At 43.2% G+C, this 25,666-nt stretch overlaps 1 protein-coding gene across 1 annotated transcript; it reads left to right on the forward strand.

Annotated features, from left to right (window-relative positions):
- The first annotated feature begins 1,012 nt into the window (after positions 1-1,012).
- Positions 1,013-24,792, forward strand: DCSTAMP (dendrocyte expressed seven transmembrane protein). The gene is made up of 4 exons (XM_050941017.1): positions 1,013-1,062; positions 16,971-18,024; positions 22,789-23,118; positions 23,862-24,792. The coding sequence occupies exons 2-4, from the start codon at positions 16,972-16,974 to the stop codon at positions 23,943-23,945; spliced, it is 1,467 nt and encodes a 488-aa protein (XP_050796974.1). The 5' UTR covers positions 1,013-1,062; position 16,971; the 3' UTR covers positions 23,946-24,792.
- Positions 24,793-25,666: the final 874 nt, after the last annotated feature.

Raw genomic sequence — 25,666 nt, forward strand, 5'->3', positions numbered from 1 at the left:
ACAGCGGGGGAGGGGAGGACACTTACTGGTACAGGGCGGGCCGCAGCTGGCTCTGACCCCCCATCGCCGCCCCTTCTGCCCAAGGGGCCAGACCCAGCCCCAACCCAGCCCAGTACCGGTAACTCCCTATTTCTACTTTCACCCCTGGTAAGGGTTGGTTACGGCTACCATTGCTGATGAGTATTGTCTCCTTGTGCTACCCGTATCTGTTTGTCGTATCCACCTGTTGTCTCTGGTCATACTCAGATTGTGGCAGGGACCATCTCTTTGTTGTATGTTTGTACGGTGCCTACCAACTGGAGCCCTGATTCAAGACCAAGAGCTGCAGGTGCTACTTTAATACAAATAATAAATGTTAATAATGATAGCATAAGGTCATGTATTTATGCAGGCTGTGAAAGGTGCCTGTTCACATACTTAATTAGCTCAGAGGTGTCATGAGAATTAGTTAGTTCATTACAGAAGAGAACTTTGAAAATATAAAACACTTATGTAGTGTTGGGTATTATTCTGTCTCTTGTTAAGACATTTTTTTACAGTTAAAAGTGCATACAAAAGCCCTGTTTTAAGCTTAAGGACCACCCAGTTCTACATTTTACATAATTCAAGAATTGTCTTAGGGTGTATGATCTTGGCAGAATTCCTTATGTATTTTGTAAGAGCTACGTTCCAAAACCATTACTGACTGTGAGCAGCACCTTATTCCAGAAGTGCTTATATAGATTTCAGTGGGAGCACTTGTGGAGTAAAACACTCTTCAACCTAAGTTAAAGGTATCCAAGTCTGTCCCTAAATCTCATTTGCTGATCTCTGTTATTCTGACAGGAGGAAAGTTTTAGGAAAAAATGGCACTTACAAATTATACATTATTTCAGTTTTGTGCATGAGTTACATCCTCATTTATCTTTGTCAAAACCAAAATAATTTCACAACTGTGGTGTGCCTGACTCAGCAGGGGAGTAGAGGGACAAGTGGCTCATGTGAAACTTTTTATTAGCTCCAGTCCCTGCTTCTCACCAAAATCAAGAAGTACAGCAACCCATGTGCTTTACGGAAGAACATGTAAGTAAATCTTTAGGGTTCTATTTGAAAAGGGCTTGAAGTGGAAAATCAATTAACTGTTTGTAACTATTAAGTACTGATTTTACACTGTTAAAAATTAAATTAATATTCCAGGACTAAGCATTCACTTTAAGGACCAGATCCTCAGCTGGTGTAAATTATGTTAGCTCCAGTAAAGTTAGTGAAGCTACAACAAATCACACCAGCTGAAGCGCTGATCCTAAATGATGGCACTGAAATTCAGCTCTGGGCTCTTTCCAGAACATAAGTGGCTCAATTGTACATTCATACAAATATTTGGGGAACTAATCTAAATACAAGTTACATTTGGGATTTCCCACACAATTAACTATGGCTGCAAACAAACAAAAAATTACATTTGTGCTTGAAGTTAAGCATGTTTTTAAAGGTCTGCAGCATCGGGGCCTGCGTCCATAACATTGTGGGGGTGTTGATAGCAATGTTCCTACTAGAAAAATTTATTCCTTCCTCCATTTTCTTTTAGTAGCTGCAAGACTTACTACTGCTGCCCCATGGCATAATCACTATGTGTCTTCTGTGAGCATCTGGCTCAGTCCTGGATGTGTTTACAATGGAGAAACTCACTAACCTAAAGAATAAAATTAATCCATTCCACCTTGCACTATTTATTATCTTTACTGAGTCATACACCTCAAAGGTGGTCTATTGTCCTTTGGTTCTTATTAAGAATGTGTGGTGTTTAGATGCATCTTTGTTTTTGTCTGTGTATGGATAGTTATTGTACCTCATTTTCTTTGTATTGCTGTATGGTTGCATTTTAGTTACACATTCATGTATGTAACATTATGCATTGTAATTGATATGTGTGTTGTTGCCTTCGTTCCCCTCTCTAAATACAATTTAAATATACGAACTTTCCATTGAACACCAAGGGCCTGACTGAAGTCAGTAAGGGTATATCTACATTGCAATGAAACACCAATGGCTGGCCTGTATCAGCTGACTCGGGCTTGAGGGGCTGCAGGGCGATAAAATTGCAGTGTTGACATTCAAGCTCAGGCTGGAGCCCAGGACCAGCCTGAGCCCAAACGTCGACACTGCAATTTTATAGTCCCACAGCCCAAGTCAGCCGACATGGGCCAGCCGTGGGTATTTTATTGCCGTGCAAACATACCCTAAGAGTCTTTCCATTGACTTCTGTGGGCTTCTGGGCCAGGCTCTAATTTCTGTGCTGAATGCCCCACACTTACCAAGCAAGCAGTAGTTTTAAGCAACTTTTCTACATTTATTTTTTCTCTTCATAAAACCCTTTTAGCATTTCCTGGTACTTCTAAAAAGGTGAAATAACTACTCTAAGTCTCAGTGTAACCCTGATGGCTGAAACTGGGTGGAGAGATGGGAGGGGAATATTTTGAAACTTAGATGTGATTTTGTTTTTCCTACTTTTATGTATTCTGTGGATTTTAAAGAACAAATTAAACAGTATGCAAAGCACAAGTATAGTGCATGAGATAAAATCACAATGTAAAATGCAGCCACTAATACAACTTTTGCTTTATATAAAAATACTGTGTATTGTCTGGGGAATGGTTTCATAATGCCACCCTTTTCCTTATGAGTAATCTTTTCCCTTCAAGTAGCTGTTGAAATAATGGGGCCACTTGTGGTCAAACTATGCTTGACTTTTATATAGTCATGAAGCAGACTGTGATTATGCAAGTACCCTCACCCCACCCGACAACTTGTGTATGGACTATGCAACGTTTCAGTCCTTCGGCTTTTCCCAAGCAAAGACTGTGTCAAAATGGAGTAAGGACTTCAGTATTTGACTGTATGCCTTTACAATATTCAATCATGGCTTTCAAATGAGCCATGTTTATATTGTCTAGTGGTTTGATTTAGAATTTGTACTGACAAGTCAAAATATTTTGTGGAAGCTAGTTGATATTAGCTGGCAAATTCCATTAATTCTCTCATTTTTATGAGACAGAATTTTGCATGCTCCTTCCAAGGTGAAAGTCATTTTAAAAAAAATCAATAAAGAATTTGGACGAGGGTAGTGAAGCTGTATATCAGTAGTATAGCTCTCATTCATTATATAATGTTGCAGTCCACAACATACAGAGATATTTTTAGAAATGTCCTCGTGTTGGTCTCCTTTCCCTTCGGCACCACTGATAAGTCTTGTCTTTGATTTTAGTGCTAGAATATGAATGTGAAATATAAAGGAATGGCTATATTATTGGTGAACAAGAGATTGGGAGAGGGTACAAGAAGCAACCTCCCTCACCTGTGATCCCGCAGAGGCAACAACTACAGTGAGCTGGGGAGCACAGGCTGGTATAATGCTAGACTCCCCCAAAAAATAATGCTTATTACCCAAGGTCTTCCATACCCGACAGAGGAGAAGGGGCTGGAAAAAGGTGTGTAGAGAGCATGTGCTCTAAAAGGGTGACAGAACTCCCATTCTAGCAGAGGGATTGTGGCTGAGTGAGATGACGTTCTCCAGGAACTTCTGGTACGATGCAGTTGTTCTTCATCCCACTTCAACAACAATGAACAGTGTCTGAAGACTACAATCTGGGCTAAAAGCCCTTTGCCAATATTCTTGTCTTTCATTTAAAAATGAGATTAAATACTAGTTCTTAGCTCTTCCAGTCTGTAATCCTTACATCATCAAAACACATGACAAACATTAAATGCCACGGGCATCACTCTCATAATTAATACTTACAGTACCCAGCAAATTAGATGATTATGAGGATTCCTGTTTTAAATAGCTAAATTACAGGGGGGGAAACTGAGGCAGAGATTGAGTGACTTGCCTGAGGACACAGGAAGAATCAGGCCAGCACCAGGAGTAGAACTCAGCAGTCTCTGGCTCCCATCTTTTGCACGGATCACTAGGATCCACCTTCCCTCAATAGTATAATATATAGATGCCGACAAAAAATAGGAATCTAGGGGGAGGAAATTGCTTTCCCAGACTAATTTCTCTTTTTGTTATGCATAATGGCAATCTGTGTATGCTGGAGAATACAAGGATAACCATGCTGCATTGTTGAAAGGAAGATACAGGACTTGTAAAAATGAAAGGGCAGGGTCGCTGACGGGCAAAATGCTCCAAAACTAGGCAACAGACACAAAAGGATGAGACTCTTTGCTGGAGGGCACTTTGCCTCTATAATACAGTAGATATAGAGGGGTTGTTCTTTTCCCTCCTACTAAAATGCAACGTAGCCATACTTCAGCATAGCTTCACTGATTTACTTTTTCCATATTAGAAGTTCCAGAAAGCTCTCAGAATTTACCACTTGTTTTAAGGACTGACGCATGATTTTTAGCTGAACCATTTCACACAGATCTGTTTCTAATTCTGAACCAGGGTGTTAATTTCTAGGGACGATCAGCTGTTCAAAAGAGCGAGTAGCTGATGCAACTCCAAAGAGTTTTTGGCTTTCAAACCTTTTTTTTTTTAAAGGAAGTCCCCAGTGTTCACCCTGTATAGTGATCCTGCTATACTCAGGTGATGACATTTTATATTTAAGAATTGGGTGGTGAGGGAATAAAACAAACAGCTGCTGAGCAGGTGAGTTGCAATCAGTGATCTAGATGGTGTGATTTTAGCACTGTTCTGAGTAGGCTGTGAGGTGGAGCTGGAGGGACTGGGGACAGGATTGTGCACAATTGCTTTCCGAGCACTCCCAAACACAGGCACTGTACTGACTGCCCTGGGTGACTACGGAAGGAAAATGGGGCTGCCAAGGCTGAATCCCCACTCTGTCACTTTGAGTACAGAAGATGGGGGCCTGCAAGGAATTTAAAAATTAATGCTGGCCACTCCAGGCTTGTATTAAACTCCCAAGGTTACAGCTTTTCTCTGACCTTGGCTTGGCTGCCACCACCCAAATGCACGCCCCCCATTAGACCCAGGAAGGCATACTCGGGCATTCTTCCCTGTGGGGTACCCTCAAGCCCTTTCACACACCCCTCCCCCGGGAAGAGCTGAGAAAGAAAACAAAGGAAATTAGCCATTACTACCAGCTAATCAAACAACATGCACAAACCTCTTAGGACATCAAAAATCCAATCCTGTTCTTAAGGTAAATTTTAATAAAAACAAAAAGGAGGAAAACACATCTGGAATTTAGGCTTTTGCTAGATTTTAAAAGAGCAAGTCCAAAAATTAAGCAGCCAAAATAGCTTTCTTGGGGTTAGCTTAAAGGTTACAAGCAAACAAAAGCAGATGGGGTTAGCACAGAGGAGATCCACAAGCCAAAACAAAGAAATAAACCTGATCTAAACATGCTCAGTCCAATGATTTCTTCTAGGTATGAAGATGAATTTTTATACCTGGTTCGAGCCTTCCACAGAATTCCTGCTTATAGCATTGCTTCTCTCTATTTCCTTCTCCAGAGAACAACAGACAAAAAGAAAGTTTCTTTCTCAATTTTAAAAGTTCTAGCCTTCGCATTGGCTCTTTTGGTCAGGTGCCCACTCCTGATCTTTTACCTGTGGGCTTGTTAACTCTGTACAAGTAGAGCAAGCAGAGAACTGACACCAAGAGGGGATTTTACAGCTAACTGGCTGGCAGGGTGTTCATAAAAGAGAACCTCTTCTCCCGCCCCCTTGCAGACACTCACTTCATTTATCACAGGGGCCATGGGACTCAGATCACTAATAGCCCCTTGTGAACTCCACACTGTGTATCAGCACAAAGACTAGGGACAATCTGGCCCCGTATTTGCTAAACTTTAGCAAAGTGATATGCAAACACATGCCAATTTTGCAACTCATAACAACAGCCCATTCCTCCTGGAATTAGACATTCAAGTTTGTTTTCAGAGTGTATGCATATTTCATGGGTGTCAAATATCCACCATCCTGGCTCTAATGCTTTTCTTGTGTCCAAAGTCTTGCTTTGGTATTTCTCTCTCTTTCATCTCCCTAATTTCAAAAGCTATCTGAGGCTTGGTCTACACTACTCTTTTAAACTGATTTTAGCAGCGTTAAACCGATTTAACGCTGTACCTGTCCACACTACGAGGCCCTTTATATCGATATAAAGGGCTCTTTAAATCAGTTTCTGTACTCCTCCCCAATGAGAGGAGTAGCGCTAAAATCGGTATTACCATATCGGATTAGGGTTAGTGTGGCCGCAAATCGACGGTATTGGCCTCCGGGAGGTATCCCACAGTGCACCACTGTGACTGCTCTGGACAGCAATCTGAACTCGAATGCAGTGGCCAGGTAAACAGGAAAAGCCATGCGAAATTTTGATTTTCATTTCCTGTTTGCCCAGCATGGAGCTCTGATCAGCACGGGTGGCAATGCAGTCCCAAATCCAAAAAGAGCTCCAGCATGGACCGTACGGGAGATACTGGATCTGATCGCTGGATGGGGAAACAAATCTGTTCTATCAAAGCTCTGTTACAGAAGACAAAATGCCAAAGCGTTTGAAAAAAAAATCTCCATGCTACACAGTGCTGCGTGACAAGCGTAACGGGAAGCCAGAGACTCAAATGGATGCTCATGGAGGGAGGGAGGGGGTACTGAGAACTCCAGCTATCCCACAGTCCCCAGCAGTCTCCGAAAAGTATTTGCATTCTTGGCTGAGCTCCCAATGCCTGTAGGTTCAAACACATTGTCCGGCGTGGTTCAGGGAATAGATCGTCAATTTACTCCCCCCGCCCACGGGAAAGAAAAGAGAAAGAAATTGTTTCTTGACTTCTTTCAATGTCACTCTATGTCTACTGAATGCTGCTGGTAGACGGGATTCTGCAGCAGTGAAAAGCAGTATCCACTCCTCTCCCCTGCCCTGTGGCAGACGGTGCAGTAGGAATAGTAGCCGTCCTTATTATCAACCCGTGAGTGCTCCAGGCTGGCTTCAGGTGAGGCTGGCCGGGGGCGCCTGGGTGAAAATAGGAATGATTCTCGGTCATTCCTAGTAGATGGTACAGAATGGCTGGTAACTGTCCTCATCATAGCAACTGGGGGCTCCATCAGCCCCCTCTCTTTCCTGTGTAAAGAAAAGATTCTGTCCTGCCTAGACTATCATAGCAGCGGCATGCTGGGCTCCTCTCCCCCACACCCTTAGTGTCCTGCCTAGACTGTCATAGCACTGAGAGGCTTCCTCCCCCTCATTTTATCTCACTAACAAGTAATTGTTTCTTATTCCTGCAATCTTTATAACTTCATGACACAAATGGGGAGGGACACTGCCACGGTAGCCCAGGAAGGTTGGGGAAGAAGGGAAGCAACGGGTGGGGTTGTTGCAGAGGGACCCCCCGTGAATGGCATGTAGCTCATCATTTCTGCGGGATCTGACACAGAGCAGCTGTGCTCTGATACACTGGTTCTCTAGTATACTTGCCCCATATTCTAGGCAGGACTGACTCTATTTTTAGAAACCATAAAGGAGGAATTGACTCGAGGAGTCATTCCCAGTTTTGGCTTTGCACCCCCGGCCGATCTCAGCCAGAGGCAACCATGATAGCAGCAGACAGCACAGAAGGACAGATATCCATCATCTCATTGCCAATTTACACCAGCAGCAGACAGTACAGAACAACTGATAACCGTCTCTGCTATCATGCAAAAGCAAATGAATGCTGCTGTGTAGCGCTGGAGTATCGCCTCTGTTCGCGGCATCCAGTACACATACGGTGACTGTAAAAAAAAAAGCTGAACGGGCTCCATGGTTGCCATGCTATGGCGTCTGCCAGGGCAATCCAGGGAAAAAGGGCACGAAATGATTGTCTGCCGTTGCTTTCCCGGAGGAAGGAATGACTGACGACATTTACCCAGAACCACCCGCGACAATGATTTTTGCCCCATCAACCACTGGGCTCTCAACCCAGAATTCTAAGTGGGGGGGAGACTGCAGGAACTATGAGATAGCTACGGAATAGCTACCCACAGTGCAACACTCCAGAAATCGACGCTAGCCTCGGACCATGGACGCACACCGCTGAATTAATGTGCTTAGTGTGGCCGCGTGCACTCGACTTTATACAATCTGTTTTATAAAACCGGTTTATATAAAATTGAAATAATCCCATAGTGTAGACATACCCTTAGATCCGGGCAATCTTTTCTGTGTTGTATGCTGATTCCCCGGCCATGTATCACAGCCTACATATTTTATGGGAGTATAATCATTAACAAACAATAATGCATGGAAGTATCTATATAACAAGGAGAAGAGAAATAGAATATATGCTTGTGTTAAAGGGAAGATGCAAGAGAAATCAACCTTATAATTTGTGATTTTCTCACATTTGAGTGCTTGTCTTAATGTAACATTAATGCTAAAAAAATCTGCATTTGATTTATATAATTATTCATTAAGGAACAGAAATCCAGATCTTTTCAGTGTCCTGGGTCAGACCCTCAGTCATATCTCTATTGTAGCCCTCCAGTTCCGTGCTTGATTCCATTGTGGAGCTATGACAATTTTCACCAACTGAAGATCTGACCCATAGAACTTACCAAAGCTTCACCATCGGAGCTTGCAGTCTCCTTGATCTGGTTTGCAGAAGTTTGGATTTCACAGTTTATAAGATTTGCCTGCTTCCTTAGCAGAGCTTAAAAATTCCTTGTACCTTCACAAAGGACTACAGCCCGAAGTATCTTAGGAGTTTCACAGAAGTTCTCTGAGACTGAAAAAAATTGAATACCAGATCTATTTAATGTAACTCATTTGGGGACTGGAGTATTGTAATATGGGCAAGAAAGGCAGGAATCCTCCCACTGAAGCTGTGGGGTGAAATCTGTGCTGCCCTTTAGATGCTACACCAGCCTAATAGGTGGAGTAGCTTCCACAGTCCTGGACCCACTCCCTTTGCTGAGGCGAAAGACTAAAGTACCTGCATAGCTGAAAATCCTCTGATCCCTGGCCCTCTGCTGATCCACCTCTGTCCTGCCACCGTGCAAGTGCCTACTATTAAAACTTTAACACGTGTATTTGTTTTCATGTGTAGATTAAAGGTTTCCCTATTAGATGAAACTATAATAATCCATTTACAAAATCCTGCTACAATAATAATACATAAGTAATCCCTTACCTGTGCCAGCTACCAACATTTTTGGTGGCTTCAGAATATGGCCACCAACTCTTGCTGGTGGCCACACTCACACTTTTTCATAAAATACTTAATCAGCTTTAGGAAAACCAAATAAATATGCACAAATTACAATGATTTTGAGATGTATTTATTTATTGCTAGCAAGTAAGTCTGTTGTGAAAAGTGATATTAACAAACATACACGTATCACTTTTCACAGCAGTCTCACTCAGCCCTGGCAAGCCTAGGGACAAATTGAGCCCTGAATGGAGGGTCGGGGGAGGCAGTGGGGGCCAGGGGAGATGGAGGCTGAGGGAGTAGCAGGGGGCTGGAGCCTGAGGCCCTGCTGCTAGAGCCTGAAGTCTTGCAACTGGAGGCCGGGGCCCAGGAATGGAGCCCGAAGCCATGTGGCCTGAGTCTAGGACCTGCCGTCGTGCAGCCAGAGCCCAGGGCTGGAGCCCGAAGCCCCATGTCCAGAGCCTGCCACCCAACCAACCCAGGGCTGAAGCCCAAAGCCTGAGCCCCACTGCCCCTGGGAAGGCAGGAAACTCACTGGCTGCCTGGTTGTCCAGCATTGTGGCCCAGGTGACTCCAGAGGGGGGCAGGATCCAATCCCTGCTGGTAGCCCTAGCAACCAACATCAAGGCAGTGCATCCAGGTGCAAAAGGTAGGGGCACGGGGAGGGAGCCCTCCCTCCTCATCACAGTCCAGGGGGCTGTGGCCACAAGAAAAGCCCCTGGTGGCTGCATCTGAGAAATGCTGAACTAGACTACATACTGTAACCAGTGATGAGCTGCCAAAATCTTAACAGCCGGTTCCCGATACAAAATTCTGATATTAGGGATGTGCCACAGTATGTATTTTTTGTACCAATAGAGTTACCAAACATCCATATTCTCCTGGGAGGAATTTTTAAAATTTTTAAGAACCAAAAAGCCTGACATGCAGGAAAATATGAATGTATGTTAACCCCACCTAAAGTTCTTTTTTAAAAAGATGGGCCTGAACTAGAAATGAGCTCCGGTTCACATGTGTGGGTCCCCGCCACTCCCTGGGGGTGTGCTAGGATGACCAGATGTCCCGATTTTATAGAGACAGTCCCAATTTTTGAGTCTTTTTCTTATATAGGCTCCTATTACCCACACCCGTCCTGATTTTTCATACTTGCTGTCTGGTCACCCTAGCATGTACACATGTGTGGGTCCCAGCTGCTCCCTTCCCCCCTCATTGAAGCAGGTGTGCAGGGTTACTGCCTTGGGAACTGCAGGGCACCAGTGGACATGGGGCATGGGGCAGGGCTAGCTGGAGGCAGGGGGTGTGGGGCTGGCTGGAGGCAAGAGGATGTGGGGCTGGCTGGAGGCAGGGCAGAGGCTGGCTGGCTTTGGGCAGGGCCACAGGGAGGTGCACCAGGGGTTGGCTGGAGACAGAGGAGTGCGGGGCTGGCTGGCTTTGGACAGGGAGGTGTGGCAGGGGCTGGCTGCAGGCAGGGTAGGGGGTGCAGCAGGGGCTGGCTGCGGGCAGGGTAGGGGGTGCAATAGGGGCTGGCTGAGGGCAGGGCAGGGAGTGTGACGGGCTGGCTACGGGAAGAGCAGGCGATGCGGCAGGGGCTGGCTGTGGGCAGGGCAGAGGGTGCAGCAGGGGTTGGCTGAGGGCAGGACAGGGGGTGCTGCAGGGGCTGGCTGTGGGCAGGGCAGGGGGTGCGGCAGGGGCTGGCTGTGGCCAGGGCAGGGTGTGTGGCAGGGGTTGGCTGCGGGCAGGGCAGGGTGTGTGGCAGGGGCTGGCTGTGGGCAGAGCAGGGGGTGTGGCAGGGGATGGAGACAGGGGCTGTCTGCAGGCAGGGTGGTGTGTACTCATGGGGAGAGTGCCTCGGAGCAGCCCAAGCAGCAGGACACATACTACACCCTGCAGAGCAGCCAGTGACCCACCAGGCAGCAGCGGGAGCCCCAAGGCCAGGGGTTGTGGGAGCAGCAGTAGCAACAGGACTCATGCCCAGGGCTAGCTGGCAGCCCACATGGCTCCCACAGCGCAGCGCCCCCGGCAGCCAAAGGTGTAATTACAACACTTCCCAGCCAGAGTCCATAAAAGCCGCAGCGTCCCCTCACAGGGAAGCGGGTTAACAACCAGTTCTAAAACTGCTTCAAAATTTAACAACTGGTTCACATGAACCAGTGCGAACTGGCTCCGGCTCACCACTGACTGTAACAGAGTTACTGTGCTGGCTGGGTCTATGCATGTGCATCACATCCATAGACAGCCCCTAAAGGCTACAGCTCCTCCCGTCTGGAAGGAACCCTGACTCATGGAGTAACATTGAGAGGAATTTTGCAACAACAGGGTGTGATTCTGTCCCCTTTTCCAATAATAAACACATGTTCTGCTGTGACTGAGCTCATGTCCTCATTCTAAGGACTCTGTCTGTGTGTACTAACCCACACAGCAATACAGACAATACATAAGGAGATGAGAATGCTCACGATAGATTAGATAGGAAGGAACATATTTCCTAGTGGCTAGGGTAAAAATTTGGTTTCTTCTATGTTCCCTTCTCAGTTCTATCCCTGAGTCACTTATCTGAAGCCTGACATGACACCTTCTATCTGAAGGTCCCAGAATACTTCACAAACATTAATTATAACTTTCCTCTGATGTGTCTAGCATTATAACTACCAGCTGCTACTGCACTCATTTTATAGCTGAGTAAACTCAGGAACTGAGATTAAATGACTTCTCCAAGCCTGATACTTGTAGGGGTTACGCATTTCCAAAGAGCTGTTGTGCACCCTAAATTCCCATTGAAAGTCAATGAGCACTAAGAGCACAAAGCAGCCATTAGGTTATGCTCCACACCTGAATGGCCAAGCCACAATGAGGCAATGACAGAGTGGAGAATGGAACAAAGCAGTCTCAGACTAGAACATAGCTGGAATCAGGCCCCTGCTCTAACCACTACACAACTTGCTCCTCTCTTACTTTAAACTTGTATCATATGCAAACCTGGTACTGCTAAAACCAAACAAGTAACAACAAGGAGAGAAAGAGACACGCAATACAGTGAATGCTTCAGTGAATTCATATACTCAAGCGCGAGTAAAATACTGTATTTGTGTGAACTATTAGCCTAATTACTGGTAACCTGCTGTGTTCAGGTGAAAGAAAACCCAGTGTAATATCTTCAAATGTTTTTTGTAAAGACAACAGCTTCCTATTACAGGCCAAAATTGCAATAGTTTACCTTATTTAATTGGTATCTGACATCATAATATGTTAAAACTTTAATATGCATATGAATTCATCCTGTATTTTTGGAGAAATCTCACTATTAAAAACATATTGTAAAAAATGAAGGGAAAAAAAGATGTGGTTGCAGGAAACATATTACCTAGCAAATGTTGAATTGTGATTTAATTTCACAAGAATGCTCTAATTTAAACACATACGTATGTATTCACACACAGTGGCACATAGGAAATAAGGTTATAGAGGGCAAGAGTGGGTCTTTAAGGTTATAGGGTTACCACAAGTCCAGGTTTTCCTTGACACTGCCTCTTTTCCCTTTCTCTGTTTGGGAGGATTTCTCAAATAACATGCAATGTCCAGGTTTTTGCAGAGCAGGCAAGCTGCAGCTCAGAAAATACTCCAATTGGTTTGCTTCCCAATTGATCTCTCCCCTGCATCCACAGCTGATTGGTCCATTCCTCTGCAAGCCACAACTGCTGAATCCCTCCGACACAGGCCCCAGCTTCCAGCCCTAGGTCAGGAGTCCCGAAGGGAAGTGTTGACTGACAGCTGTTGCTGCATCCTGGGCTTGCGCCAGCCATCCTGCCACCTTGACAGGAAGCAACACTGTCCCCCACCTCCAGTGAGTACCCCCTCCACAGGTACCCCATCTAGCTCTCCCTCCTCTCTTTCTCCCCCTAAATACCACCTCCCCTTTCCCTGCAGCTCTTCTCCCTCTGGCAATGTCCTTTTTTGGGAACCTGAAATGTTAACCCTCACTGTATGTATTAAGGGCAATATGTAGTTGCATTGCCCTGGGAGATGGTATGGTTCTTCCTCCAGGGCAGGGGGAAGGAGTACTTTGCTGCATCCCATTTCAGAAGACAGCACACTCCCTCACTCCCACCCAGACAGCTCCATTGGCTGGTGCACTGAGGAAGGGGATGAACCCACTCAGTTGCTCACAATGCAGTGTTTTCTCCAGGAATTGAAATTAAGGGGGGGTGTTTGAATTTACAGAGGGGGAACCTCAGGGCTGATGAGGGGTGAGACCGTGAGGATGTAGGTGAGTTGTATGACACCATAGTAAAAACTGAAAAATGTTTCATGACCATTTTATTAGATTTAACTCATGTTTTAAAATCATGACACAAATTAAAGTTGGCTACTCAAGCTTTCTGTAAAGCACTACGTCTACATCCTTCTTGGTTTCTTGTTATAATTTTGCACAACTCTGTTAATGAACTTCTTGAATGCAATGCGTTCATCTTTGGTGGCTTCTCGTGTGTCCGGAACTTCCATTCCTTCAACTGATATGCTCATTAGTTAGTTCACATGATCAGGCAGAAGGTGACTTCTTTCAGAACACAAAATTCTATTCAGTGATGAAAAAGAACGCGCAACTATAACTGTTGTGACTGGGAGTAGCAAGAGATGAATTCTTACTTCTTTCATCCCAGGAAACATAGCCTAAAGATCTGGTTGAGCCACTAGTGATGATAAAATAGAAGTTGAAGTCAAATCTCCATTCATTCATCGTATGATATTCCACTCTGTGTTCAAATTCTCTATCCTGTCCTGAGCACATGGCAGCCCCATTGCTGGTGGTGCTTCACTCCACTCAACTGTCTGTGTTTTATAGGACAGGGATCTGTAAAAGCTACATAGAGGCTGAGTAGAATCTAGAAGTTGCTGTTGTAGATTTTTAAGAATCAAGTCTGTGTGCTTTTTCAGATGTCTTAAACACTTCTTGTCCTCTTCATTTAAGGATTCAATATAAATGCCTTCATTAGTCAACTTCTGGACTGAAGTCTTTGCTTCTTCCAGTACTTTTTCAATGTATAGCTCTCTGATTGATCCAAATGTAGCTTCTATTGCTGGACAAAGATCTGCTACAGTTGTAGCAGATGTCTGGATGGCATTGTTTAGTGACCCAAGCGGTTTCAACAGAAGACTTACAAGAGAGAGAATAGCAATAGTCTTCTCTGAACTTAGTAGCAAAAGTAATCCACCGGCCTCACTACTTAGAGCCATCCCATCTTGGTAGATATTTTCCAAAGCCAGTAATAACAGCTAGAGTAATTTTAAGACAAGAGCCAAGGATCGCTCATGAGAAAGCCAGAGGGTTTTCCCAGGTTGGACTAATTTGAACTTTAGTCCCAGAGTATCTTCTGTATATTTTCCAAGATATTCAGTCTTTTTGGACTTTTGCTGAAAAAAGAACATAATGAAGAGATTAAATTTACGGATTTTTAATGTCTTTTGAAGAGTCTGCAGCTCGTACTAGTGCTAGTTGGACTAGATGGCCTCTGCAGTGTGTATAGGAGAGATTAGGGTTACACTTTTCTCTGAGCAAAGCTTGTACTCCACCATGTCTTCCAGAGGAGTTTGCAGCACCATCAAATGCACAAGCAGCCATCTGTTTGGGGTCCAATTTACAAGCATTTAACAAGGGATAGCTCAGTGGTTTGAGCATTGGCCTGCTAAATCCAGGGTTGTGATCTCAACCCTTGAGGGGGCCATTTGGGGATTTAGTTGGGGATTGGTCCTGTGTTGAGCAGGTGGTTGGACTAGGTTGCCTCCGGAGGTCCCTTCCAACCCTGATAGTCTACGATAGTCTAACTCTTCTAAGATGTGGGTTGTCACAGATGCAGCCAATGTGTCTTCTATAACTTGAACATCTAGAGATGCATCTATTGACCTACCACTGACATCAAGATAACGTACACAGTGACTTAATATTTGCCCATTTGCTTAGGTGCATTCATCAGCCATGTATGCAAATTTTTTGAATGTGGTGAGAGAGTTGTTCACTTTTTTAACTGTTGAGTCTTTCACTGTGGCACCACATGCTCTTAGTCAGTCAGTTGAGTTTCTTGCATTTGCTGGTCTTGTTCAGAACCAGTGTTCAACTTCAGGATAAACAAGTGACAATGCACTTAACAATGGCCTCCAGTTTGCAGTGTGTGGTATCCCTTGCATAAATAGAAAGTATGATGCCACAGCTATGTTTGTTCGCATGAACTGTGTTGTTTTTCCAGCATTCTTAACAGCCTCATTAACACTCACTTGTGTTGTCTTTGGTCAGTGGAGACTCAGGTGCTTTCACGTGAGTTTACCTCCCAGGTGGGGGGCAAGAAAGTACCTTGCTTGTTCCTCCAGCTGCTCACTGTTTGCTCTGGCCACTGTTGTTCATTGTGCCACCATTCACTCCACCGCTCTGTTGTCAATGGCCCTGCGCCATCACCTTCTGCTGCCACCTGTCACTGTGACCTCTGCGAGTTGATCTCTTGAGGTTCCATGCAGCTCTCAGTGATTTCAGCTGAGCTCTCAGTAGGAGAACCTCTCTGCTAGTGCAGACTGGGCTGTCTCTTCCACAGAAACACTGTCCCACAGCAGATCTAAGCACTTAGACCTGATTATCAGTGATTTCAGCTGTAGTGGTCAGTTAAAACAAGAGACTAACATGGAGCCTAATCAGCTCTGTCTTTAAACAGTGGAGAGGGGCAGGTCAAATAGTACTTTTCACTTAGGCAGACCATCAAGCAAAACACCTGTCCCCACCCTCTCTCTTGATACCCTCAATCAACACAGGCTAAGTACAGTTCTACTGCCCTTTACTCATACAATAAGAATAACAACATTTCATTCTCCCTGCCAGCCCCGCATTCAAGTGATTTGTAACCCAACCCCAGCCAAAATCTATCACTTGGGCAACACAGCCCTGTTTGCTGGATACCTAGGTAGATTAAGTGTGAATGTAAATACAATCTGGTCCTGAAACCTTTCCCCCCAGCCGCCACTTCATCATCAGCTGTCAGGGAGAGCTCATTTAGACTTTGCTTACAGATCATAATTTGAAATGATTAGGTTGGCCAACATCACCGAAATGAATGCACTGACATTGTCATAAAAAACAACAGCTGTATAAGGAAGCTAATCTATGTTCATACTTTTCAAATCTTTTATACTTTTCAGATACATGTATTTAAAAGCATATACAGTGTATGATAAAAGTGTGTATTAATGTTTCAATTTCAATTCAAATGTCCAAACAATCACTAAATTGGCAACACTGCATGTAACTAGTTTATAAAACTTGGGAGGGGGGGTGTTTGGAAAATTCAGGGGGGATGTAGGGAAATACCTGTCACAATGGGAAGTACTGGGAATGCATCTTCTGCTCGCAGTTTCTGGCAAAGCTAACATAACTGTGCAGGGGAGTATGTGTGTGTTTGAGGAGAAGGGTGGGGCTTACTCTCATGCACTACCCTGTAGCATGAGGACCCAGTCTAGGCCAAAATGAATATATATAAAGTCAAACACTAAATCTATATATCTACAATTTAAGAAAAAGGACGCAAATATTTTGAAAAATGCTAAAGTATCTTTTGGTTCAGCCACTTTGCCAATACAGTTGGTGAGTGGTGAAGGACTGAATGGACATACAGATGGAGCTATCCTTTTGCACCATAGAGATGGTTCTTCTGGTTCGGAGTCCTCCTTGGCTGCCCCATTCTCTCCCCCCAAACCCCTGCAGATTTTGTAATGCAAAGTGTTGTTTGTCAGTCAGTTGAAAGCATATTACTAATAGACTGCAGCTAACTGTGACTAATGACATGTTTTGTTTTCCTTTATTTCTAGTATGAGCCATCAGTGGATTACCAACCTTCAGAAGAAAATGAGAATTTTTGCCTCAATAACTCAATACATTTGGAGACTTTTTGTATCAGAGAGGAAGCCTGGCTGGAAGAATCTGTTGGAGCTTTTTGCAGTTTGCTCTACTGTTAGCTTCATCATAAGCAGCTTCTTATTTCTTGGCTTGAATTCCTTTCTAGCACACTATCCTTTGGTTTCCTTAGCAATTTCTGGGTCCACCTGGATTGGCCTGTCTACCGGCTTGTGTTCCTCCAAGCACATGCGCTGCTTTGGCATGCTGTTTGTTCTTTCTTGCAGCTTGCGTGAAGGTAGAAATGCACTTATTGCTGCTGGGACTGGTGTCGTGGTAGCTGGCAACATCCAAAGTATTTTTCACAACTTAAAGATATTGGCAGACAGTATAGCTTGCAATCTAGAGATTGAGCAATTTTCCTTTATAAAAGACTATATGAAAATAATTCAGTGGATTTATAATGAGACTAAACATTTAAGTATCCCAGTGGAAGAAGTAGCATCACTGAGTGACAAATTCAATGTCTCTTACTTAATTTCAGATGAAGATTTGAAAATGAAGTTAAACAGCACAAAACAAGAAATCCTGAGTGTTACTAACGATATATCTTCTATACCGCCCTATATAAACCAGGGGTTGTTGCCGATAATAGGAATCCTTCTAGTTCCTCTTGGCACATACCTTTTCTTAAGAAAATTCTTGGGCACTCATAGTGTGAAGTTTAAGAATATTTACATTACAAAACAGTTCATTGAATTTGATGAGCACCAAAGGCAGCAACAAAAGCTCTGTGTTCTTCCACTCAATAAAAAAGAAAGAAAAAAGTATGTGATAGTCCCATCCCTCTGCCTTACACACAAGGAAAGGAAAAGCATAGGACGCATTCTAATCCCTGTATTTATTAATCTTTGCATCTGGGTTCTGTTTTCAACAGTAGATTATTTGCTTTACTGGCTAATTTTGTCAGTGAGCAAGCATCTCCAAGCATTACCAGAGCTAGAAGTTAATTTGAAAGTCAAGTACCAAGTAAGTACCTTACCTATAATACAATATATTGCTCCTGATAAGTTTTAGTATAGAAAAATTCCTCTTGACTTCAGTGGATGCTCGATCGGGCCCATAGATACTTCCCTTGACTTTTTCATTCCAGAGAAGTCACCATTACCCATCCATTCATGTATTCATGTATTTCTAGTAGGGTTATTACCATAGTGTCTGTGCAATGCTTCAAGTAATGTTGCTGTATGGCACCAGACAATTCTCTACTCTTTCTTTGGTTTCATATTTCTAGGGGAAGATATGTAGTAGAAGGGACAGTTTCACCAGCCATTCTGTATGTTGATGTATTGTGGGGAAGGTCCACACAGAGAGACAAATTTTGCATTGCATTCTAACAAGATGCTCTCTGGTGCTATGGAGTTCCAAAGAGAGGTCCTTCTGCTTGAAACAATCTGTCCTTTGCTCCCAAGAGCATAATCCTGGAAGCCTATTAGTGATAAGGTCTCTGTAGGTCACCACTTTTATAGTAAATGATATCACCATGAAAGTGACAGAAGAGATGTCTCTGTGTGCAGCTGAGTTGTTTAAAGATTTCACCATTTAACAGAATACTGAATCACTCAGGAGCAAATGTTAAAACTGTTTTACCAACCCCACTGTGTTCCTCAAGTATATTGCACAGTGACACTTATGCATGTATTCCATGCAGTCTCCATCTTGGATCTGCTCCTGAGTGAGGAAGAAGATCTCTGTGGCCACATTTTATTTAAAGAATTTATAACATAGAAATGGCTCCCGCCTAAAAGAACCACCCTGCAACTTGCAGTAGGCCAAAGTAGGGTGCCCCTAACAAAATCAGTCAGGTAAACAGGTGGGGTGGCAACTTTATTCTAGTTGGACCCTTACACAAAGTAAGTTCCAGGTCATGTCCTCCATAAGGAACTTCCAGCCTCCCTGTGGTTTCTGTTCACAACAGCTTCCCCTTCATAAATTTGTGCCACTTGAGCCCAATCACCACAAACTTTTTAGCAACAAGTTACCCTGAAGCTTCACATAGTGTTTAAATATGAAATCTTGGGAGTGTGACATTACTGAAAGATTGCTTAGGGAAGGATTGAAATCAGAATATTTTAAACAGGAACCAGTACCCTGACACAAAATGGTAGCGCTCTTGGTTTATTACAGAGGAAGGCAACAAATGGAAAATATATCTCAGAAGAAAGCTCTAGTGTTTAATTCCTCTTTATGAATAGCTTCATTTCCTTTTAAGCACACAGGGATTCCTGCTCTCTATACACAATATTTTTTGTACTGGAGGCCATTTTAACAATTTATACTCCTTATTCTGGGCTGCTTTACCCATAACAACAGCATCATCAGCCACCCAAGATGACTAACAGGCATTGAAAGCTTGTGTGCTAGGAAGAGGATTCCACCTAAATGTTCTATGCATTTTCTAGTAATTTGCATTCTAAATACCTACAGTGGATCTAGGGTGACCAGATAACAAGTGTGAAAAATTGGGACAGGGGGTGGGGGGTAATAGGTGCATATATAAGAAAAAGCCCCAAACATCAGGACTGTCCCTATTAAATCAGGACATCTGGTCACCCTAAGTGGATCTCACAATGGAATGCCACAGGGAGGGAACAATCAACATTTTACTCTCACATTCTTATACTTGCAAACAAAGTTTGTGATCCTACAAGCTGTTTCATGGGTGAAGCCACATAGACATCAGTGGGGCCTGCAAAGGCACAGGAGGTCTGCCCACCCAGGGTGGCTTGCAGGATTAGGGCCTAAAAACCTTACATAAAGTATACAACTTCTTGATCCCCTCAAAGGGATTTCAAGATGTTTAACTGTGTGTACAGTGTAGCACATGTCCATTCCTCTACTGTTAATTTCTTGCTGCTCAGCAGGTACAATTCTTCTTACTTCCTCTTGGGGTTAAATGTGCTAACACTAATCCTGCCCCCTCTCCCAAAAAAAATTAGTTAATTTATACAAGAAGCAATTATAAAAATCTCAGGTGTTCTGAAGAGGAGAGTTCTTAAAATGAGGGAAATAATTAGGTATTTTGCTTCAAGTTACAACCAAACAGAAAGGGATTTAAAATTACTTAATATTTGATCTGCCAAGACATTTTTTTTCTTTCTCTCATATGTGTCACATATTTTACTAATTTCAATAAATAAAATTAAATTGATGGCCCATCTTCAAAAGGGAAGTATAGAAGACGCTCACCTTAAAAACCTATACTAAAATTCAAATCCACTGCCTCTCATATTTCTGAGGATTTTCTACAATGCTATGGAGAAAAACTGAGTCCAGGTTTCACTCCCCGTTACTGCTCTTTTATTCCCTAGCCAATGAGCACTGCAAAGGATTCTCATATATAGGCCTTGAAATCAATTTGCAAAGCTTCTGAAAGTATGTTAGCATAAACAGTATAATGGAAAGAACTATGGCAGCTCTACTGCACATCATGACCACTCTGATCTTCACAGCAAGCATGGGACACAACCTCAGATCCCCCTTCTTCAAAGGGACAGACTTCCTGCCTCTACAAATTCTGAGCAATAAACATGGTAGGCCTGGGGAAGAGAGATGCTCTCGGCTCTGAGCAGAAGGCTTTACAGGGAAGTTCCCACACCCAGATCCCTTTGTAGGTGGCAGCCCCCACTCACACAGAGGACTGTTGGGGGAACATCCCCCAGCACAGCAATAGGTTCTGTAGGAAGGGCGAGAGGAAATCCCAATGCAGTGGGTTTCATGAAGATGCTGGTCCACCACCCTCCTGAGCAGTGGTCTTTCTGTGGATAATGGTCCCTCAGCCTTCACAATCAGTGCACTTTATGGAACTCTCACACCCTTCTTACTTTCCCAAGCAGTGGCATCTATGAGTGTGCTTATCTCCACTTTCACCCTACTATAAGCAGCAGGCTCTGTGCTTCTTTCTTCCCCCCCCACCCTGTTACAGGAGTGGATGTGGATGGGGTTGCAAGGGAATGGGGCTACTAAGAGGCAATTGCCTTAATCCAACCCTCGCTCCTTCCTCTCCAAAGACAGAGAGCTGTTCGCTTTTTAAGACTTGTAACTGCAGCTGGTCAAGGATTTTCAAACAAAATGTTTTTCCTATGGAAAACGTGGTTTCTGCACAATCAAAGATTTCTGTGGGAAAATTGAAACAAAATGTTTTTTGGATTGGGTTTTTCCCCAATTGAAACATTTTGGTTTGTCTAATCAAATCTACTTATACTGCTGCAGTCTCTCATGGAACTTGCAGTTTGCGAGCTTCGTGCCCTCATTTTCCCCTATTGGGTGGACTCCCTGTCCAGATAACATACATGATACATTGCAGTTTCCTCTCTGGGTGGACCACTGTGGGATATAATGGGAATCCCCTGGCCACAGTACATCATGGGGGATGTAATCTGACTGGGGGACCTGACCCAAAGATGAGAATGGGGATTTGAGGCACCAGAGTTGCAACTTCTTTGAGGCAGTGGGGCAGCTCAGGTGAAGGAATGCAGTTCACTGAGCAAAAGCAAAACGTTTCTACATTTCATTCAGGACTTTTCATTTCCCCAGAACACTCAATATTTGAGCTTGGACATAAGCAATTGTCAAAATATCAGATTTTCATGGAATGGAGATTCTGACTTGTGATCAGTTCTACCTGCACTGGACAAATGAGCAGTACTGAGTCTCTGTAATAGAGGGCAGTAGTATACAAACAGGATAATCTATGTATAATCCAAACTGTGCTCTGCAGAGAGCTGTCTGGTCCCATAGAGATGGATTTGACTGAACAATGTAGCCTTCTGATTACTGCTCAGTTTTCTGCTGTGTGGGAAATGAGTACAATTCCTAGTAGATTGGAGCCGAGGCTGCAAAGTTCAAACCTTTATTTCAACTTCCTTGAAGTCTATGGAATTTGGATCCTATGGAGTGATTCTAATACCCTGTAGGCTGGTATCCATATAAAAAAACCCACCCTATCTTCACCACAATTGGCCCCATAGTGGTCAGTCTCAGAGATAGAGGCCAAAGACTAGTCAAGCAGAATGAAGCCTGCAACCTCTTGAGCACTTTAATCCTGATAAAGACAGGCACAATCTGACTTCATTTTTTGTATCTGTGTTTCATACTGAATATCTTCTGTAGTCTTTCTTCTCTTATCCACTGGCTCATTTACACAGTACCTTTGTGAATAAATTTCCCTCACCCCTTCTTTAGCTGTTAATCATCAGACATATCAAAGAGATCAGAAAAAAGCAACAAAAGTTACTGGGTGAGGGATGGGTGCAGAGAGAGTAAATTACGAGGAAAGATCAAGCAGCAAAATACCACTTTCATTTATACCTCTGTAAAGATGGACTAAAGGAGAGTGTAATTAGCTCTTGCCTAACTGAAAGGTAAGCAGAGACTCGTCTACAAATATCTGAAGGGTGTAAACACCAGAGAGGAATAATTGACATGGTTTACAGTAGGAAAAGGATAAAATTAAGGAGAGGGACAATATCATCAAGGAAAAGTTCCTGACAGTTTGACCCCTTAGACTGAGGGACTCCAAAAAGACTTGGTGCAAATCCTATCATTTGGCACATTTCACACACAACTGGGGATTCACAAGTAAACATACCGTTATAAACAATCCTTCATTGACAGGAGATGGGCTAGATCATCATGTCTAATACAGATCACTCTGCACAGCTGAGTATGAAATGCAATAACTATTTTAAAAGAAATTAATAGGAACTAAAACCAGCTTTTTCCCCCATACAGAAAAATGAAAACATGTTTATTTTCAACAAAGGAGAGCACAAGACAACAAATGTTTCCTTTAACTCCTCTCTATTTAAGCATGAATGCCTCCCTAAACCAGAGTTTTCGCTCTCCTCAACATGGCCCCAGCTTGGATGCATCATCTTTTGTCTAATAATATTTGCGTTATTCTCCACCACCCTGATGCAACTTAAAATACTTGTGTCAACTTCATTTTATCCCAACATAGAGATGGAACGGATACATTATCTGCATAAAAAAATACTGAGAAAAAGATCAAAGATTCCACAGGAAAATGTAAAAAGGAAATGGAATTCATTTGCTACAAAGGTAAGCCACAAATACTATGGAAAAAAAGCTCTCTCTTGCGCGCGCTCTCTCTCACAATAACTACATAGTTCAGATTCAGATGCAGATCAGAATTTTTCCAAAGTCCACATGTAGCTGAATCCAGGGTTTTGTTCTGCTTGATCATAAAGGCCCCAGTTCAGGAAAATACTTAAACATTAGCTTAACTTTAAGCATATGCTAATATACTTTCCTGAACAGAAATGGATTTTAGTACATGCTTAAGTGTTTTCCTGAACTGGGGCCAGAGGTAAGCTGCAGTTCTATCACCATGTTTCCCTATCCACACAACACATGAACTATATTAGAACACACATGCACACCTAAACAGGCCAGATAATCATGCACTGGCCCTGTGTCTTCATATGTGTGTGGAAAGTGCCTACTTTATAAATGGTGTTCTCATGATCCAAACATGAAATAACTGGTATTAATAATCAGCTTCTTACTGTTAACAATGTTCAGTTTCTAGCAGATCAATTTGCACTATGGTTAATGCAGTTCTGTGTGTAAAACACAATTGGATGGATACTGCAAATAGCATATAGCGAGAAGAACTTTTTATTTTCATGTGCAAAAAACAATGAACTACCCACATATATATGTTGTAATGGATTTCTATGCAAAAAATAGCTCTTGGCATTTAAAATGCTGGATGGCAGGGTCTGTGAAGGACTGGTACTCAGTGGTAACATGTCACTAACTCACCTTTTCTGTCTTCTCAGTTCCATTTCTGGTTCCCAGTATTCAAGGCAATGGGAATGGTCAGGAAGAAAGAAAAAAACATGATAAACATCAACAATGTTTGAAAAAGGCCAAGTAACCTTTTGGATACGTTCACAGTTCGTTGGGTTAACAGGTCCCCGTATATTGCTCCTGCATTGCTCTTGCTTTTTAAAAATATTTCCATAAAGTGCTGTCTGTTAATTTGCATATTATATTTACATTTTAAATAAGTAAAAATAGATGTCAAAAGATAGCAGCCTGCAATATTTTTGTAAAGTTTGGGAAACTGTAATAATATTTAATCCTATTATTTAATCAATTTCAACTCTGATTCTGCACTGCCTTGCACCTTGTGCAGACATTTAGGGCCTGATTCCCATTCCTGGTAAAGCCACCATACATTGTTGTGGCAGTATTACTCTGTAATTTACCTTTGCTCCTACCTATTTTACAGTAACACCACAGTGTGTAAAGTGGCTCTACTGTAAAATAGGAATCAGGTTCTTAGTCTCCAATCCAACTTTAAGCATGAGCTGGCCCATTGAAATCACTGAGCCTAACATATTTTCAAGTATCCTGCTGAACTGGTGATCTGACACATATGTGAAGTGAGAGCAAGATGCTACTATTCTGAACCAATAGCATCTGACAAGCACTCTGGACTCATTTTACACATACATAAATGCCACAAAGTGCAAGGCACTGGAAAATCAGGCCCTCTGTGTCCTTGTTTTCTCTTGGACTAACTTATTCTCTCCAAACAATTTCAGGGAACTACACTGGTCATATATAAGATTACAGTAATAAAAGTTTGCCTGAACCACCTTGATTCTGGCATTTCCTAACTTTCTTCTTGCAATATTAATAATGTTCTGTGAACAAAGGGTTTTTTTTTGTTTTGTTTTTTTTTGTAATTTCCTAGATTTTTAAAAAAGAAAACTGTAAAAACATAAATTCCATCATGTGTCAGCTTGTCGATACCCACATTATTCATCTGCAAGGTGAGAATCTTTAGATCTATCACACAGACCTCTGACACTTGAACTAATGGAGTAACTGACAGCAGAAGTAGGTTGTTATCCTCTATGTGGACAAGCACTAGAGGGGAATGAGACATATACTTTGCCAGAACTTTATTGATAGTAGAAGAGTGGTGAGACTCAAAGAATCTTAGGTTCCATTCCAGGTCCTGGAGTAGAATGTGCTCAAATGGGGACAGAGAATCTCTGCTCATTTGCCTCAAGATTGACCTCTCCTGTCCCATCCCCTCCAACCTGTCCTTTGCCTAGTTCTGTCTCTGACCTACTCTTGGCTCCTTGTCCCAGTCCCATTCTCTTTTCCTACTCAGTGCCAATCTCCATTCCCAGGTTTCTCATCCCATGCCCAGTTTCCTTGTTGAGCCAGTCCCAGTGCCTCCTTACAAGTTCCTTGTCTGATTTGTCTCCCTCTACCCAATTGGCTCCCAATCCTAATCTCACTCCTTGGCCTCCTCATACAATCTCAGTCTCCCTCCTACACCCTTTCTGGTGCCTTGCCCAAGTGTCTTTGCCCAGCCAATTGCACTTCTCCCCTGCACCTCAGTTCCTTCTGAGATCTGTCTCACCTCCATCTGCCCTCATTCCCCTGACCCACAGATTCATAGTCTCTTTTTCTGGCCAGTCCCAATCTCCCATCTCCCTCCAGCTCCTTGCCTGATCCGAGTGTCATACCCCAGCCAACTGGCTCCCAGTCCCTCTCCAACTTCCTTCACCAGCTCCAAATCCATTCTCCCCTCCCTTCCTCCTGGCTCCCAGTCCACAACCTC

Source organism: Gopherus flavomarginatus, chromosome 2, assembly GCF_025201925.1.
Source record: "Gopherus flavomarginatus isolate rGopFla2 chromosome 2, rGopFla2.mat.asm, whole genome shotgun sequence".
Taxonomy (NCBI): domain Eukaryota; kingdom Metazoa; phylum Chordata; order Testudines; family Testudinidae; genus Gopherus; species Gopherus flavomarginatus.

Coding starts and splice junctions, on each gene's coding strand:
- DCSTAMP (XM_050941017.1), top strand. CDS start 16,972: ATGAGCCATCAGTGGATTACCAACCTTCAGAAGAAAATGAGAATTTTT. Junction 18,025..22,788: donor ATTTGAAAGTCAAGTACCAA/GTAAGTACCTTA, acceptor TCCCCCATACAG/AAAAATGAAAACATGTTTAT. Junction 23,119..23,861: donor GGAATTCATTTGCTACAAAG/GTAAGCCACAAA, acceptor CTGTCTTCTCAG/TTCCATTTCTGGTTCCCAGT.